The 18129-nt window shown below is 46.8% G+C and overlaps 1 protein-coding gene across 6 annotated transcripts in view; it reads left to right on the top strand.

Moving 5' to 3' along the window:
• The window catches only part of PLEKHG4 (pleckstrin homology and RhoGEF domain containing G4), an 85588-nt gene that overhangs the window by 52276 nt on the left and 15183 nt on the right, over positions 1-18129 (top strand). For all 6 annotated transcript variants that reach the window (XM_079315767.1, XM_079315766.1, XM_079315764.1 and 3 more), the window contains exons 11-13: positions 3432-3570; positions 5879-6001; positions 6511-6702. In XM_079315767.1, coding sequence (XP_079171893.1) covers positions 3432-3570; positions 5879-6001; positions 6511-6702 — 454 coding nt within the window. The remainder of the gene's footprint in view (positions 1-3431; positions 3571-5878; positions 6002-6510; positions 6703-18129) is intronic.

Here is an 18129-nt window from a genome sequence, read left to right as displayed (position 1 = left end):
CAGTCACACAGGAAACCATTGGCAGGACCATGAGAAGGAGCAGCCTTAGAGTGTTGAATTGTTGCTGATAAGGGCATCAATAGCCTGCTACAAGCATTCACTGAGGAAAATAGAAGTTACTTAAATTACAGGAGTAGGGGTATTTTGGCTTATATAACCCCAAACAACCCAACTTATTGATAAGAGTTAATTCCTACATTCTTCTGAACTGAATTCACTAGTCCATGCTTATAGCATAAACTCCTAAATGCATATTAGACTGACTTCAGGTAGATTTGAGATGCTTGTGGATCAGTAAAGCAAAGGTTTTCTGTGTGTCTTCAGTGACAGGATGCCACTTCTAGTACCATTCAATCAGCTGAGATAGAGGGAAGATGGCTGATGTTCTTGGATGTATAGATTCTATACATCTGTAGCTCCCACATTATTTACTGTGATACGTGTTTTATGATTACATCCAGTGGGGCAAAGGGCTCACTTCTAAACTGAAGCTCCCTTCCACCTTCTTCAAATGCTCATAAAGGCTTGGTTGGATTGAGATCTTCAGAGGCAGGAAAACTCCTTCTGTGGAAGGAATGCATGGGGCCAGAAGTGTTGTTTGAGGTGGATTTTTCTCAGTCCTTCAGTTGGGCATCAAGAAGTTCACTCAAACCCCTTCTCCTGAAATGTGTTCCTTGGACTTTGGTTGGTGGGCCAGTAGGAGTACTCTGTTGCTGTAGTTTTGAACCTGACTTTCCCTGGAGGGGTTTCCTGGTCATAAGGCCAGCACTGGTCTCAAGTGGCCTCTAAGAGACTTGTCTTTTCCACAGTGGCATAGTGAATTAGCCTCTTTACACAGTGTCCTTGTGATACACCTATTTCTGGTTAAAAAAAAAAAACCTTGAAATGTGGGTTTTGTGAGCTTGTTTTTTATAATCACTTCCTATCCCTCCACCTTTTCCCCTCCCCATAGTTGCAGTGTTGTCTTCAGGAAAGCCTGTGTTTTGTGACTTTGGGAAATATGCTGTTTGTTCTGCTAGAATCTGAAATATCTGTTAGGCCTTACAGCCCAGGTTGCTACTGACTCCTGTCAAGGAAAACTCCTCAAACATATGACACTGGGGGTCTTGTTTCATCTGTCAGGTATGGAAAGGGGCAGAATGGGGCTCCCTGGCTTCCATCCCCATGTCAGATCATGCTCTGTGCTAGGTCAGGCAGGGCTAGAGCTGGAAGCCTTGTCTCATGTCCCTGTGCCATCAGGTTGCCATCTGACCATACCACATTAAGTGCAGAAGCCATGGATGCTCGCTTTGTCACTGGCTTGGGTGGACCTAAGGACTCCTATTACAGAAAGGTCTAGCAGGTCAATCTGGCTTGCTGATGAGTGCCATCAAATTAGTAGCATCAACACCAAAGTGATTTCCATGGAAGCTCAGGGAAAGGTTTGAAAAATATTTTGCCTCATGAGGGGGTAATTGAAAATGTTTGCATATAACAGCATGGAATGCCTAAAGTTATAGGTGCTTGATTGTCTGTGCCAGCGGGAGGAAGAGTGTTTGCTGTATCCATGTGTTTTCCTGAGTGGATGAGAGCATTCATGCCAGCAGGGATTTCAGCCCTGTGGGAGTAAGGCTGAAGGGTGTCTGTCTGTCTGGCCATCAGTATGCTGGAGACTCACTCAGAAAATGGGACTTGACAGATAGGCTCTGCTGCACAAAACCGAGCAGCATTAATGGTGTTGCCAAATTTAACTTGCAGCCGTCGTCCAAACTGGTTTTCATTATCTGTCCCAGCTGTGTCGCTGCTGCTGACAGGAACTGGCCTCCACAACCTGCTCTGTAAACACTTTCCAGAGCTCAGCTTGGACAATGATTATGGCTGCTGCTGTGAGTTTCCTGGGTTGGATCTGGGTCTGTCTGTAGGAAAGGATTACAAAACAGAAGGCTCATATCATCACAGTTTGTTTATGGTGGTTTTGGGAAACTCCAGCGCTTCAGCTCGGATCTTTCCATTGAAGCCTGAAGATTCTCTGTAGAGAACCTGTCTGCTCTGCACTGCAGTAGCACTGATCTTAGTCCAGAAACTATTTGGGTATTTTTGGCTGCACTTTGGAGAAATTCATTCAGTCTAATGGTATTTCAAAGAGGAAAAACAAAAGTATCTAAGAGCTTGAGGTTTGAGAAGTTGGCTGTTGCACACTGGGTGGAATTCTGAATGGAAAAATAACATGTATTTCTGCTATGCAGAGCTAGTTGGCCAGACCTATGGCGCTACCTCGTGTCAATTAAAACTGCAGATGGCTGCTACTACAGTTGCATTTCACAGATTCAAGATTGCCTGTAAACCCAGACAGAAATAAACATGTATGCTGAACTGTTTTGAATTATATTCCATTAGCTGTATTAGCTACCTATTTTGCAAGTGGTTTACATAATTTTAATAATATGATAAAAAAGCCACACTCTAATAAAATCAGAAGGTTGTAAGACTGTGAAATGAAAATTGGTTTAGGGTGAGTATGAGAGATGACCAGTCAGCTGAACATGCCAGTGTAGAGCACAGCTGAAGGAGGCTGTAGTGTTTTCTTGTAGCTGTCTCTTGAGCCCATAATTGTAGGAGGGGAAATCTAGAAGTAAAAGAAATACAAGAAGAATAAGCTTGAATACTCTTCTGTCCTGGATGCTGTCTGTGATTTTCCCAGGCCTGTGCTGAAGAGGTGTTACACACATCTAAAAGGAGCTTGCTAATGCTCATCATCTTGCCCAGACCATGGTTGCAGCATCTGAGGGCACTGGGCTCCATCCTGAACCCCTCCACGCTTGCCTGTGTGCTGTGTGCAGGCTGGCAGGGAGAGTGCCTGCTGGGCTTTGCTCAGCATGGCTGCCCATGGAAGGTAGGGAGCTCAGTCTATGGAGCTCTTCAGCACAACACTGTAAAATCTGATTTCTCCTGGCACAGAGTTGTTGTACACTTTGCATTTTTGTTTGGCCGATGGAAATCCTGAGAGTAAGTGGGGCATCAGGTACTTAATACTGTTGTTGTCACTCAGGAAAGATTTGCTTATTAGTGGTGGCTTATTTGCTTAATTAAATTCAAATGATGGTTTTAGATGCTGAAATTGCTTGACCCAGTGTTTTGTGAAAATCCATTGATGCAACAATCTATGTTTATGAAAAACTAAAAGTGAGAGAAATACGGTATATCATGCAAGGATCCTGGCTGGGAGGAGATTCTCTTGTCCTTCCTGTCAGGTTATTTGGGGTCAGAGTGGTGAATCATGGTAATGTGCAAGGAGCAGCAATGTTCTCTTCTGTTTTCCATATGGAGATGGCCAGTGTGAGTCCCACGGGGAGGGTGACTGGAGTGCTGTTGTTGGCCAGGTTGTGTTTGCATGAAATGCTGGGGGAAGGACCTGATGCAGAACCCTTGACCAGCCCTGTGTCCCTTTGCAGAGATGCACTCGATGCTGCCAGCGTGCTTTATAATCAAGTTGATGAGGGCGTTCACCGACTGGTGATGCTGTCAAACAAGCGCATCCAGGAACTGGAGCTGGTGATGGAGTTTGAGAAAGTGGAAGAGTGTTTTAAGGAGGTAAGGCCTACCTGTCAGTCCCAGTGACTGCTGCCCTCTGACTGCATGTTCCACAGCAGGTACTGGACCTGTTGATCTGTTGTGTGAAGGTGTACAGTGGTTCTTGATGCTTAAAAAGAACAACTGAACATAAGAATTGGAGATAGAGTTTCAGTGGTGCTTAGAAATCAAGCCACTTATTTCCCTGGTATCTCTTGATGGCAGGTGAAAGTCCCCTGACTTCTCTCTAGGTGTGGATTAGTCAGCAATACATTTGGAGGTTGGGTGCCTTTTTGGACCCTCTCAGTGAGACTGTTGATGAGGCATTCTTCATACTTGAGAAGCAGCAGAGTGATGCCAGCAAGCTGATAATAAGTCTGTGTCTCCTTTGGGCTGTAGCTCCTGCAGGGTTTGCTGACATCCTGTTGCTGAATATCTGTGCCCCACACTGGCTGCCCATCCCTGTCATGTACTCTGTTGTTTAGATTCCTGTACTGTTCTCAGGTCCCTGATAAGTTTAGGCAGACTCCTTCCCCTCTGGCTGCAGCACCAGGCACACACTCAGTTTGCCTTTGGGTGCAGCCCTGTACATAGGCTCCAGGAAGGGAACAGCCTGTTGTTTTTAGCCCAAGAGCCGTGCTCAGCCTCCCACCCCCTGCACTTCTGTGGGACTTTCAATTTCCCTTCATTTAGTGCTTGTTGAAACTCTTTGACAGCCATGGGATAACTGAAGCAAACAGGCACTGGCTTTCAGAAAGACCTTTGAAACCTGCAGCCATGTTGGTAGAGGACCTCAGAAAGTCATGAAGCACCTCAGATCTGAGCATCCTACAAGAGCTGATCAGTCTTTTCAGTGTTGCAGATCCCAGATGTTTCATACTGCAGATCCCTAAGCCTGAACTCAACCTTGAGATTATGGAATTGCATGGTCCTCTGTGCTGTAACTCATCCACAATGAGAGGTTTTTGTGTCCTTAAAAATCACTATTAGGATCAGTTTCGCCATTGTTCTTCTAGAACTCTGGTCTCCTCTCCTCTAGTGGGAACTGGATTTGCAAAGGAGGCTGTAGCTTACCTAGTGTTTTCACAGGCCAAGGTGGATCCAGGAGTTTTAATGACTTCCCATTTGGAGGTAGACACTTGGACGCCATGCAGGATGTGTTCAGGGCAAGAAGTGTGTTGCAAGAACTTGGTAGAGACTCTTGTTAAACACAGTACCAAACAGAAATGAAAAATGCACAAAAGCAAGCACTGCAACCTGTTTCTGCTTTAAGCTGAACTTTTTTTTTTTTTTTTTTTTGTTGAGTTGAGTAATACTCAACTGCTCCTGGCTTACTTTGCTTGTAGATCACCAGTGATGGCAGCAACTGCTCCTGCTGTTAAGCCTGCCTGGGAACTCTAGGCAGCAGCAGTGTGCCCCTCTGTGGTACTGAGAGCCTACCACCATCTCTTCCTCTCATCAGTGAGCTTGCTCCTTGTAACCTTCTCACAGTCCACAAAACTAGGAGTTTATCCTTGACTATGGGGTTGAGTTGGGATATGAATTCAGGTGACATAGGCAAACAGGATGTGTGGGCGTTAGGAAGCACTTAGTCTGTTCCTTCCCCCAGGTGCACTTTGCCTGGAGCATTGCAGACAAGTTTACCAGCCTGTTTTTAAAACCTAGTGGTGATGGAGATGCTGTGTTATCCTGCCTGGCCTCCTATGACTGCTTTGCTCTTAGGATGCTCTTGTTAGTCAGTCTTCTACCCCTCTTTGAGGATATGGACTGATAACTGCAGCAGTCGCTGAGCTCCACTGAGGAACATGCAGTTGTTGCTCAGCTTTATGGAGAGCTGTCTTCAGAAAACCAGTAGCTGAGAGTCCCAGAGAACCATAAAATACTGCAGATGGGGAGAATCCATCAATACATTCATGCTGACATAGTTCATGTCCTGCCAGTCAGAAAAGGAAAGTGTAGGAAATCTGGCAGATCCTAGTTGGAGGTAACAATAATAGGGATGTCTGGCCAGTCTGCAGGTTGCAGAGCTTGCTTTAGATCATGGCTCACCCAAAACAGAGCCCAGGCAGCCACTTGCCCTGTTTATGCCTAAGGCTAGTGAGCAATAGCAGGCAGAACTTTTCAATTACTCTGTAACCTGAAGTGGAAAAACTCTTAGCAGGAGGCTGAGACTGAAATGCCAGAATGGGGGGAAGAAATCTACACACATTCTTTCCAGTAATGAGATGACCAGCATTATGAGAGCAGTTCCTTGCTCTTTCCACATAAAGAGCACGTTGGTGAGTAGCACAGGGTGACTAACAAGCGAGGCTTATCCCTTTTCTTCTAGGTCAGCAGTTGGATTGAGAGTGTTGGCAGAAAACGACTAAAGGAAACTATCAACCTGGATGATTCTTTGGAGATGCTGCTTCAAGCACAAAAGCAATTCAAGGAGTTTGATCTTGTTGCCAGTGTAAGTGTTGTTGGATTGGAAAATTATTTCTCCAGCGTCAGAGTTGGTAGCATGTGTCTTGTATGTGCTCAGCCAAACATGATGCTAAGAGGGTTCATCACCAAAGTTTGTGTCATTCCATTTTGCTACAGAGGATCCATGCTCACCTTTTGCAGACAAAGCCACTAGCTCAGCACTTAGTAGATGGCATTTACCAGTCTTGGAGAAAGGAACTGCTGGGATGAAAGATGGATTTTTTTGTTCCTCCTTTGATGTGCTTGTAACATTGCCTTTTTTTGATCCTAACTGAGCCATGGTCTTTCTGTGTAGGACTTTATAAGCTGCTGTGTGATGAGTGTAAATTGTAAGAGATCAAGCTCCAGAATTCTATTCTAAACAAAGACACCCCTGCTTATGTGATTTGAGCCTTAAAAACTGGTCTGATTAGCCCTAGCTGTTAATGGCCTTGAAGACTACTTACTATTGATTCCAGGTCTCTGTTGTCATAAGCAATTATTTTCTGTTTTCAGGAATATTGCAAAAGGGGACAGGAAGCATTAAAGAAGATGAATCAATGGGAAGACTTTTCCTTTGTGGATGTGCATTCTTACAGGGTAAAACTACAGACCTATGAAGATCAGCTGGAGGAGTTCTGCACCCAGCTGGACGAAACAAGGCACCGAGTCTGTGAAACAGTCAGGCTGTATGAATTCTTTGACAAGGTAAGACAAGCCATCTGCTGCACAGAGGAAGGTACAAAAAGTGTTCTTGGACTCAGTCCAGTCCTAGATTGTTTATGAAAGGTGTGAAATGTAGTATTTTCTCCATCAGGGAGTTGGATCTATAACCTGCAGCAGTCCCCTTGTGCTCATGTGTCTGCAGTGGTTTTTTTTTCAAGTCAGTATGTGGGAGATGGAGTGGGTGTGTTTTCCAGAAAATGTCCACATCTGTTAAGCATAGAGGTTTTCTGCTCTCTGAGCTGGAGATTTTTAACCCCTTTCATGGCCACAGTGGACAGAAGATTATGGCAGTGCTGGCTCTGATGACAAGGACCAAGAGATGGGCTGATTGTGTCCACTCTTGGCCACCATGCCAGGGTAGGCTGCCTGCATTTTCCTACTATGTTCTTATGACCCATCAGGAGTAGCACCCTGCTCTTCAGTCCTAAATACAGTCCAACTCCTTCCATGTGAAGGCCTGTGTAAGGAAAGGGAGCACCAGAATGAAGAGTAGGAAGTGTGGCTGAGGGAATGAGGGATCCCTGGATCATCACAGGATCTGGGAAGCAGGAGGAGAGGATGTGTATGGTGACTGTGCTGAGTGCCTGACCTTCCCACCTGTTTGGTTTAGTGCAAATGCACCCATTTAGCAGATCTGCAGTTGGATTTGGTGTTGGTTGATTTCTAAAGTTGCAGATGAACAAGCAGTAGGATTTTCTAAGTGCATTTTAAAATACAACTTTGTTAAGAACAGAAGGCCAGAGAGGCTGTGCTCCATTTATTCCACACTTGTACAAACACTGGGTATTGAAGTTCTCAAATTCCAGAAAGAATAGACTCTAAAAGTTAAGCTGTACCAGATGTAGGTGCCACTTAGTTGCTGTCTTTGAACTGCCTTGGCAGCCAGAATTGCTCAGGGGAGGAGGGAGGAAATTCAGCTAAGCATGAAAACATGGAAAAGCATCCTGTGTGAGGCAGAGAAGTGGAGAAGGCAGCCCAGAACACTGCTGTCTGGGCAGTGAGGATTGAGTTTGGTGATGCTCTGCAGGTCTGCTCTGGCTCATCTCTGCAGTTTGCTTTGCAGGTGGGGGGCCCTCTTTCTGTGGAAATGTGTACTTTTTTTCATCCCAATGGAGAGAGAAGTGCCTCCTGTCTCTCCGTAGGAGAATGGCAAGAACCTGTGCTTTTCTAGCTCACTGAACAGAGATGTTCAGGGGCTGCTCTGGTACTTGAACACCCCTTGCCATCATGGGAGATCCTGGGAGAGATCCTCAGAAGGGTTTTCTCATGTTTCTTCTGATAAATTGAGGCACACAAAAGTACCAAGCCTTGCTTGGCATATTGACAATTCTGCAGCCAAGCCAAACATTGGGCATATGTGAACCCTTCCAGCCAGAGCTGTAAGTCTCTGGAGCTCATATGTGGACTGTAGCACATGATCATAGAGCCAAACAATGGTTTGAGCTTGAGGGGATTTTAAAGGAATAATCCAGTTCCAATTTCCTTGCTACATGCAGGGATGCCACTTATTAGACCAGGTTACTACATCTTGACCTTGAACACTTACAGGGATGGGACAACCACAACTTCTCTGGACAACCTGTGCCAGGGTCTCACCACCCTCACAGGGAAGAATTCCTTCCTAATATCCAATCTAATCCTGCCCTCTGACAGTTTGAAGCTATTCCCTCTTGTTGTTTCACCCCATGCCCTTGTCCAAAGTCCTTCTCCAGCTCTCTTGAAGCCCCTTCAGGTTCTGCAAGGTGTTCTAAGGTCTCCCCAAAGCTTCCAGGCTGCCCAGTGCTCTGTTCAGGCATGGAAATTACATTGTGCTGGTAACTCTTGGGCTGCCAGGATAGTTGGACATGACTCTATAGCAGTGTGTTCCTCCACAGCTTCAAAGCCTTTTCAGAGCCTGGGTAATTTCTAGGGACACAAATACTAAATAGATCCCAACGGTGGCCCATTAATTTTCTGAAGGCATTGCAGCTTCTTTTTGGTGGGTGAAAACTCCAGGATGCAATCCTTGGCAGCAGCAGCAGCCCTCTTGGTTGTGCCTTTGATGCTGCACGGCCCCAGTAAAAACAAATGATAGTGGCACAAAGTGTTTGACACTGCTTTGTGTAGAGGAGAGGCACCTGGCCCGGGGAGGGAGGAGGATTTTGATCTCACTGGTTTCAGTAGAGCTATAAACAATTCTGGTAGTGTAAATATACCATGTGTGTATTGTGAATCAGTGGCCAGCTGAAACCAGGAGTATGGGGATACATCCTGCAGCTGTAGGGATCAGTGCAGAGGTTGCTGCACAGCATTAAAGTTCTTCAGTGCCTGTGAGTTTGATCTTGATCTCCAGAATGCTTTGGGAAGGCAGAAGCAAAGTTAGTGGTATGGTCTGGGAGGTGGGGGATAAGCAAAAGATCTTTATCTAAACTAATTGCACTGTCTTCTGATACTGAGCTGCTTTTGACCTTCCTGCCATGATCTTGTCAGTGCCTGCCTAACTCCCTTCTCTCTTCCCTAATATCTGAGGGGATGCAGCAGGATCAGGAGTCTACAATAAGCAATGTCCTTGATTTCCCTTCTCGTAAAGAGCCTGCAGAGTGCCAAACCCCAGGATTTGGGGAAGAGGCCCAAGGATGCATGAGCAATGTACAGTATGGTAATGAGCTGGCAAGCTCAGATCTCCACACATCTCAGCATGCACCAAGGGAGTGAACACCCACCACGGGGATCACTGTGTTCATCCCCACGTACCTGCTGGCAATGGGAGGCTGTGCTGTGCTGGCCCTGCTGCCTGTGCTGGCCCAGTGTTTGTAGGGCACTGCCTGTGGCTGTCAGACAGCCTGTGGGACAGGACAGCATAACCCCATATGCCTGATCAAGACACTGTACTGTGTTTTTTCACTGCTTGGCAGTTCCTGAAGGCCTGTCAGAGCTCCTTGCATTGAGGCAGGCTGAGCTGGGCCAGACCACAGGGAGCTTGCACATGAGCTGGCAGAGTTCCCTCCCCGAAGATGCGACTGGTGCCAAGCTGGATGTTTCCATTTGTCCCCGTTTCCTTTGTGGCAGGAGCCCTTGGTGCCTGGCAGGGGGTGGGTGGTGGCTGGGCTGAGGCAGAAGGAGCAGTGAAGGGAGCTGCTTTCTCCACCTCTGACTGTGGGCTGGAGGGTTGTTTGTCAGTACCACAAAGTCAGTGTGGGCATATTGGGGGACTGCCATCTCCCTGTGGCTTCAAGCATGGTTTGGCCACTGTCCTTTGTTTACTCAGTTCCAAGACTGTGTTGGGATCTGGCCCATTTACCCCATACAGTGCTTTGGGGTAAAACTGGGCAGCTGAACAAGTAAGGGTATGTAAGATGTACCAAAAGCATTGATGTCTGTTTTATTCTGGTCTTCCTGCAAGGACAGTTCCCAGTATCCTTTTCTCCTGCTGGCTTCACAGTAACAGTGTTGTAAGTATGCCATCATGACCAGGAGCAGCTACAGCAAGTTATCTTCTTGTTTGTCTCATTAGCCTTCATATCTTTTCCTTCCTCAAACAGTGTCTGGGTAAATTATTTCCCATAACACTCTTACATCCCATGCTTTTGACTGTACCATAGGTGAAGTACAGGTTACCTACAAGTTTGAAATAGCCCATGTGAGAGTCATGCACTCTGTCAAGACTGTGCTCCTTACTTGCAGCAGCATGTCCAGTGAACCAGAGCATACAGGGCAGTCTCTACCAGGTCTGGGATGACAACCAGTCCTGCTGAAGGTTGGGAGTGAAGGTGCATGATCCTTGCTGGCACAAGTGGAAGAAAGCACTGACCCAACCAGAACAGGCAGTGTCCCACTGCAGGCTCAGCACCTGCATACCCTGTGGCCGTGTGGTGATGTGGTGCCCAGAGCTGAAGTGCCTGTATCATTACAGGAGGGCCTGAGGCAGCTCCGGGGGCTTTTTCATGCTTCTCAGGATGTTGTGCAAGATGGTGTCTCATTGGTGCTCAGGGAAAGTATGGTCATTGCCTTGCCATAGCTTCTGAGTCTCTGGCAGCTTGAACCCTTGCTTCATGTTTGCTTTCTGAGGGAAGCTGTTCAGCTTCAATTCTCACTGCTCAGCATTGATGAGGCAAGGCAGGTTGAGAAATGGCAGGGTTTCTCATAGTGGAATTTCTTGGGGCTGTGTTCCACAAGTGATTCCTTCAGTGGTGTTCTCTGTCTGCCTCTCTTGGATCTTTTCTCTCAAAGGACCCCCGACTATCAGACTCTGCTGATTCTTGTTCCTCAATTGTCTGTCTTTTTTTCTGATGCACACAAGGAGCTGCTGCTTCTGACCTCTGCTGTGGTGGGCAGAATATTGCCCAACCTCTCTCCATCTGTGTTTTCATCTCCAGGAGTGGGTTACTTGTGCTCATGGGTGGATCTGCCCCCACAGTGGGTTCTCCTGTGCTCTCCTCCTCAGCTACTTTGTTCTTTGTGGCTTAGAAAACAAAGCCTTTGGCAAGTGAAGGAGGTGCCTGCCCTTCCTGGGGGAGGGCCAGCTGGCCTGCATTTGATTATGGCAGTGCCTCCTCATCCCTCCCCATTGTCCTTGCTGCTGTAGGAATGCCAGCCTTTTCGCGCTCCATCCCGTGAGCAAGTGTTGCTGCTCTGGGGCCCAAAGAGGGGCTGGGGCCCTTCTTGCCGTCGCTCTCGCCTCTCTGCACATCTCCATGCACCTTTCCCTGCAAGTTGCAATCGCCCCATCCCAGCTCCAGCAACAGACGGACACAGCAAACCCTCTTGTAAGTACCAAGTGTGCGGGCCCCGGCTGACGTGTGAGCTGTATTGATATTGTTTGGAAACAATGTAGAGAAGGCTTTTCACTCGGTTGCTTGTGCGTGTCTGTGTGCATCCAGCATGAATCAGAGTGCTTTGTGTGCAGCTTTTGTGCACTCAGACAGAGCCCCGTGGGCTGTGGGCATCTTTGCATGGTCCCTCTGAATCCCAGGGCTGCGTGTCTGTAGTAGAGCAGTGCCTGTCCCTCTTTCTCTTTATTAGAAGTTATTGCATGATCATTTCAGTGGGCATAATTTAACTGTAGCTAGAAGTTGCTGCAGGGGCTGAGTGATGTAGACTGGATGTATGTTCAGGGCAGGTGGTACCTTTCAGCCTCCAGGACTTAAGTCAAATGCTATGAACAGCACAAGAGGGGGTTATTCCCCTGGAGTGTTCCAAGGTTTGCTGGGTTCCTGTCTCCCAGGTGGCTGAGACTTGCTGGGACAGCACTCCCAGCTTCCAGAGATGGATCTGATCTTAGATTTGTCAGCAGAAATCCAGAGTATGCTAAATAAGTTGCCTTCCACATATGTTATCTCTGACTTCTCCCCAGAAGTTTCAGGATGGAGACCTGCTGATACCTTGTTTTCTGCCGTGTTTCATTTTTGTTTATGTACTAGATACAATTTTGCAGATGATAGTTTTGAGGGGAAAATGTCCCTTCCAGGTGATAAATTATTGATGTTTCTTTTTTCTTAACCTTTGATAAAAAAAGGAAGATTGTGAATGCTGAACTGTGGGAAGCTGGAAAGGATCCTGGTGTCTGCAACCTAAAAGTGTGATTTTTCTGTAGCACGTTGTTTGGCACAGTTTAAGAAGTAATTTTACTGAAGGGGTGCTATGATTCCCTGGGAATGTGCTTGGAGAAGTGCAGAGTAGAACTTAGCATCAACATGGGGAAAAAAGACATTTGATGTGTCCTTACTGTAGCGTTCTCACCATAAATAGTGACATAGGTCCCTGTGCTATGATGCTGCCAGCAGTTCTGCACAGGTCAGAACATGGTTTTGCCCCCCAGCACCTTGGAGCAAATGAGATTTTGCTGTGATTTCTAATAAAGTCCCTGGAACTTAACATGCACTGTTCTCTCTCCCCCTTTCTGCTTTGCTTTTCTGGGATGGTCTGCACAACATTCCTAAATAACAGTTTTCATGTTGTTACTGATGCAAGTTCTCAGGATGATGAAAGGACATCCAAAATGCACAGGAGAGGAATATTTACTTTGCTGTTTTAGGGGAAGCCACTGTTGTCTGGCTTCAGCATTGTCTGACAGCAGATGTCTCATTTCTCTTTCTCTCTCCTTTCTCAGTTATGCCTGTAAAGTCGTGCCCCTAGACAGACATCTCGTCTGATTTGTTCTCCTATTTCAGGGGTGTCCTTTTTCATGCACAGCCTGAAGCAGTTGGGGGAATGAGCCTCGAGGAAAATCGATCCTCTGGCAGAGTTCATGCAAGGTTAATGCGTGAAATCTCTCCCCTCTCCTTCCTGCCAGGTTTTTACTGGAAAAATCTTCTTGCAAGGTTAAAAAGCATCTAGTGTTTACTTTCCTATCAAAGTGTATTCATGGGTTAGAAAGTTTCTGCTTTGCATTGGAGATAGCCCTCTTGCAAAAACAAGAAGTCCTGAACACTTAAATCTGATCTGCTCCAGATCAAATTTTTGTGTCTTGCAAAATCAGTGATTTAGAAACTGTTCTGTCTTATGAATTCTTCAGTAAATCACTACTAACTCTACTGGTGCTTGAGTTATTTTCTCCTGTGTTTCACCAATGACTGTATTGTCAAATGGGCAGCACAGCAGTGCCTGTAGCCCTGGCAAGCTCTGTGGCAGGAGGTAAAAGCTAAATAGTAGTTAGCACCAGCACTCAGTGCTCCTTTCTGGTTGCTCAACATAGGTGTGAGACTCATTTGTCTCTCAGTGTTACAGGGCAGCAGCACTGAATTAATTAGGTTTTTGTCATGTGCTAAATCCAAGCACAATTTGCAGTTGAAGGTGAGAGGTTCTTGGGTGAAGACGCTTTTGATCACCTGTCCCAGCACCTGAGGCAATGCTTTAGTGCAATGTGAGCTCTGTGATGTGTTTATGACATGTGCAGAGAGGCAAAACCTTGATCCATCTGAGGTCCTTCTCCTTCCTACTGTGCTGGCCATATTCTCCCCCTTGGTGGAGGACACAGCAGGAAGAAGAGGCTGATGGAGCCAGCCAGTGTGTAGCATATGTTGGGATGCATAGGGTATCTGCCCCTCATGTGCCTTCCCTGATCCAAGGAGTGCCAGCATGTTCTGCCCCTGCATGTATGCAGGGGGTGATGCCTGACATGCTGAAACATGCTGTCAGAGCAGCTCTGTGTAAAAATTCTTCGGTGTCCTTGGCTGCCATGAGCATAAATTGATAGTTATCTGAAAGACTTGGACCTGTGTCAGCCGAGTTCAAGTCTCCTGCAGGATCACAGCACTGGGAGCCAGTCAGTCGTGGCAGGGAAGCAGCATTTCCACCCAGCAGGTTTGGGGATATCCCAGCTCGAACTGCAGCTGAGGTGCAAGGGGAATGTGTTGTGCTTGAGGTGTGAGATCTGATGCCGGCAGAGATCTGTCTCCCTTCAGCTGGGCCCAGCCTTGTTTCTGTGTGCAGTGCAAAGTTTGGATACTTTTCTTCCCTCTGATCTTGGGATAGAAGCTGCACAGGATGACAGCTTTTCTGAATTTGTGTACTGGCATCCATCTGGATGCTTGGATTCTCCTGGAAACTGGAATTCCCTTTGGTCATGGGAGTTAAATAGATCTGTTCAAGCAATCTGGTCATGAAGCTCCCCTCAGTGTACAGATGGAACTGAAGCTCACAATGCCTCAATCTGCATATCAAAGCCCTGGACATATGGACAGGGTTCTCCCAAGCACCCGTGGCTCCTCTGGCTGCTCTGCAAAGCTTTTCACCCTCCAAATACATCTTGGTTTGCTCTTGAAACAAGGAGCTGTTTCCAGCATTGTCAGTTCCCCTGGGGAGGAGAGACCCAGTAAATGTGTTGGATGTCTAGATCCAGTTTCAGTTCCACATCTCCTGGGGCACAAGCACCCAAAGTGCAGTGCAGAGAGATCCCAATGCATCATGCGATAGTTAAGCAGAATTTGGCTCGGTTTGTCACAAGGGAAAGGATGTGAAGACTGCAGAGAAAGCACCCATTTCCCCATGCAGGCCCTAGGGCATACTGGAGGTTTTGCAATACCCAGCAGGGAGCAGGGAGCACGAAGAGCCTCGTTAAAAGGGAGCCAGTACAGGGCAGAGGAGAGACACCACAGTCCAGTCTGTCCACACTTGCCTGTGGGGGTGCATTATGCTATTACAGTGGGGTATTTGAACAGCATGATGATGTGACTGTTGGGACAGATGTAAAAGCAAAGCATGCAAAAAACCTCTGGAGGTGACATTAGTCTCTGAATGGGTAATTTGTTGCTGTTGTGCAAGTTGCCAGCTCCAGCTTTGGTGACTCACACATCTCACTGTTGCTTGATCTTGAGCTTGGCTGGTAACATGAGGCTCTTGGCTCACGGGTGCACAAAGCTGCTGAAAAAATGGGCAGTGCCTCAAATGAAGAGGCTGGTTTGCAGCAAAGGCAAACATTGAAGTTTCTGGTTTTACTGGGAGCAAACTTGGCCCCTGGTTCTCTGGACTTGGGAGCTTTTAAATGTTGAGAAAATCCCTATGAGGAGACAGAAAAGCAGAGGGAGAGTAATCAGTGCAGAATCTACCCAAAGCTGCAGTCGTAAGAGACTCTGGAGCTTTGAGGAAGGCAAATATGCCACTTTCTGCCCAGCTACCTATGGAGTGATTTTATACATACATAGATACACATGTGAATATACATGTGTATCATGTATATGTATGTGTGTTTCTGTACACAGATATATGGGCTGCTCTTGTGGAATCTCAGAGTTGCTCTGAAACAGGGGTTACTGTAGCTGCTTGTGATTCATCAGGTGAATCACCCTGTTTCTAATGGACACCCCTAGGTGCTGCCTGGCAGTGGCAGCAGTTAGAGAAAAGGGCAAGCACGCGTCCTGCACGACAGCTCCAGCACAGCAAGCCACATTTGCCCTTTGGGTCCTCGTGCTGTCGTCAAGAGAGCAGAAATCATGTGCAATCTTATTTTAGCCAATTATATTCTCCTGTAATTAGGCTCTCCTAGACTTGTCATGCCTAGCTGCCCAGAGGGCAAATGAAGGGATTTTTGAGCTCTGTTCAAGAGTGCTGCTGCAAAAGGATGTCCAAGCACGTTGCTCTAATGAGCAGCCTTTGATGGTACGTGGACTGTGGCATGCCCAGACCAACTCTGACAGGTGCTGCTTCCCTGACCCCATGCTCTTTTTTCCTTCCCAGCTGTGGGTATCTGTTTGTTCTCCTTTCTTATGCTTAAATCCAAGGAGTTTCTAGTTGTCTCTCATCCTTTGCCCCTCCCACAGTATTTGTACAGCAGCTGGCACCTGGTAACTGGCAGAAATGCAAATACAGGATTTAAAGTTTATTTTCCTTAGCAGCTAGTTTTAGGCAAACTAAAGACTTCAGTTCTTCCTTGGAGGAGGGGAGGGTCTCTGAGCTACACAGCAACTCAGAAATTGTTTAGCTCTTCATTTCAGGAGCATGAATCCTTTTCCTTTTACCAGCTACATCCCATGTAGATACAGTTTTGATTAGTTTGGTACTGCTAATGAATTGCAGGCAGATCTGCAAATGCAGTTTGGAAAAGTTGAGTGCTACAGAGGGGTAGGAGAGTAACAGCAAACCTCTGCATAGAGAAGGGATTACTCCTAACTTGGTGGCTTTGCTGAAATGCTTGTACTCTGAAATTACATGGTTTCTTGTGTCCAAGTGTAGCTGCCTGCACATGGAGCCACAGATCTTGGTAGAAGTGAGCAGGAGCTTTGGCTCTTAGAGATGTGGAAAAAGCGTCACAATGTCTAGGAGGGATCAGTGTTTCCTCCATAGCTCTTATATGATGGGTAGTGGTTTCCTTTGCATTTTGCTTTAATTTGGGGACAGTTGGGATGCTTTCTCTCCCTGTTTTTTGCACTGTGAAAGGGTATCTGGCTTGTGCCCAGCCAGAGTGTTCTGTGCACACTTCAGTAGCTCTCGTGTGAAGTGCAGCCCCTTCCCCCTCTGCCTTGTCTCTGGTTACCAGGGCCCCCCAATCTGGTATTTAGGCTAGCAGCATTTGCTTGTGAGTGACTAGAGCTGGGATGATGCACTGAAGCAGTGGCCCTGCCTCAGTCTGACAGTGGGGGATAATGTACAGCACAGAGCTGGGCACAGCCAGGGTATGAACCCCCTCTGGACAGATGGGAAGGTAGGATGAAATCTGTTTTTAACCAGCAGATAGACTTGCCGAGGGAACATCTGCAGATCCTGAAGTCTTGCTCTTTCCCTGCTCCTTTCTTCATGGGTGCTGTTAGTATTGTTAGGTGGGAGCCTGAGGAAAGCCTAAAGCCAATCCAAGTGAGTGGTGAGCTGACCACTTTCTGCTGAAGATGCTTGGTCCCTGAGTTAAGCTTGTAACCATTTGCCAGCTGACAGTTCTTGTGGTAAGGTAAGCCTGGGTAATTTTGCTTTCAATATATTTTGATGTAAAATTGCTTTTTAATCATGGTTCTTCCAAACTGTCAGCATATAAGACAGTCTCCAGCCATGGGTCACTGTTAACACTGCATGCAGCAGCCTGTTGTGACAAGGGACATACTAGTGCTGTGAGCAGGAGTCACTTCTCAAATCAACCTAAAGGGGCTTTAGGGAGAATAAGCCCTAATGAGTATCTGTAATTACAGTAGCATTTTCTTGCAAGACAGCTGCATTTACTTTGGAATGGTGTTCTGGTGAGTCCCTGTCACTCTATTCCTGTGCTGGAAGTGCTGCAATTGGTGTCTGAGCTCCACAGGGTTCAGTACCAAGGTTGTGGGTGGCCAGCAGAGCAGTGCAGCTGCAGGACTCAGAGCCTGTGTGACAGCTTGCACAGCTGTTGGGAAGTGCTTTGTTTAGCTCACAGCAGTACCTGTGATGCTTTTAATTTTTCTGGTTGCACCAGTTTTGTCTCCTTTGCTGCCTCATTTTGCTCTTGAAGCTCACAGCTGGAGTTAAGGGCACTTAAAATGACCACAGTGGTGGTGAGAGAAGGTCTGGTTAAATTGGGGGCTGTGCAGTTATTTCTTGCCACAGAGACCTACAATCAGTTGTGTCTCACTGAGAAAGAGCAGAGTGGAGCAATGCCTGTGTGCAGGAGCTGCACCAAGCTGGATCAGGGCTTGTTTGGTTATGTTAGTTTCTTTTTTTGCTGTCCTTGACAGTGTTCTCAGCTGTTGTACTGCTTCTTCCTCTCTGAGCTATAGAGAGCAAGGGAGATGGGGGCTTCCAGTCCTGGGACATTGCCAGAGAAGAGTGAGAAACTTGGTCTGTTTTGTTGCTGTGCTTCAGTCATCATACCCACAAGCATGATTCCATCCTTGCCTTTATTGTTGCTCCTACCAGGGCCTGTCATGACTTTTCATCACCCCGTCTCAGTTGCACTGTGCGGTCACTTGAGATTCTGAGGGAAACCTCACAGCAGAGTTAGTCACCCACCCAGGTGCATTTTTCTTCTGCAGAAAG

Source organism: Erithacus rubecula, assembly GCF_903797595.1.
Source record: "Erithacus rubecula genome assembly, chromosome: 12".
Lineage (NCBI taxonomy): Eukaryota > Metazoa > Chordata > Aves > Passeriformes > Muscicapidae > Erithacus > Erithacus rubecula.
The sequence above is the reverse complement of the archived record's forward strand: the minus strand, read 5'-3'. Positions and strand labels throughout refer to the sequence as shown.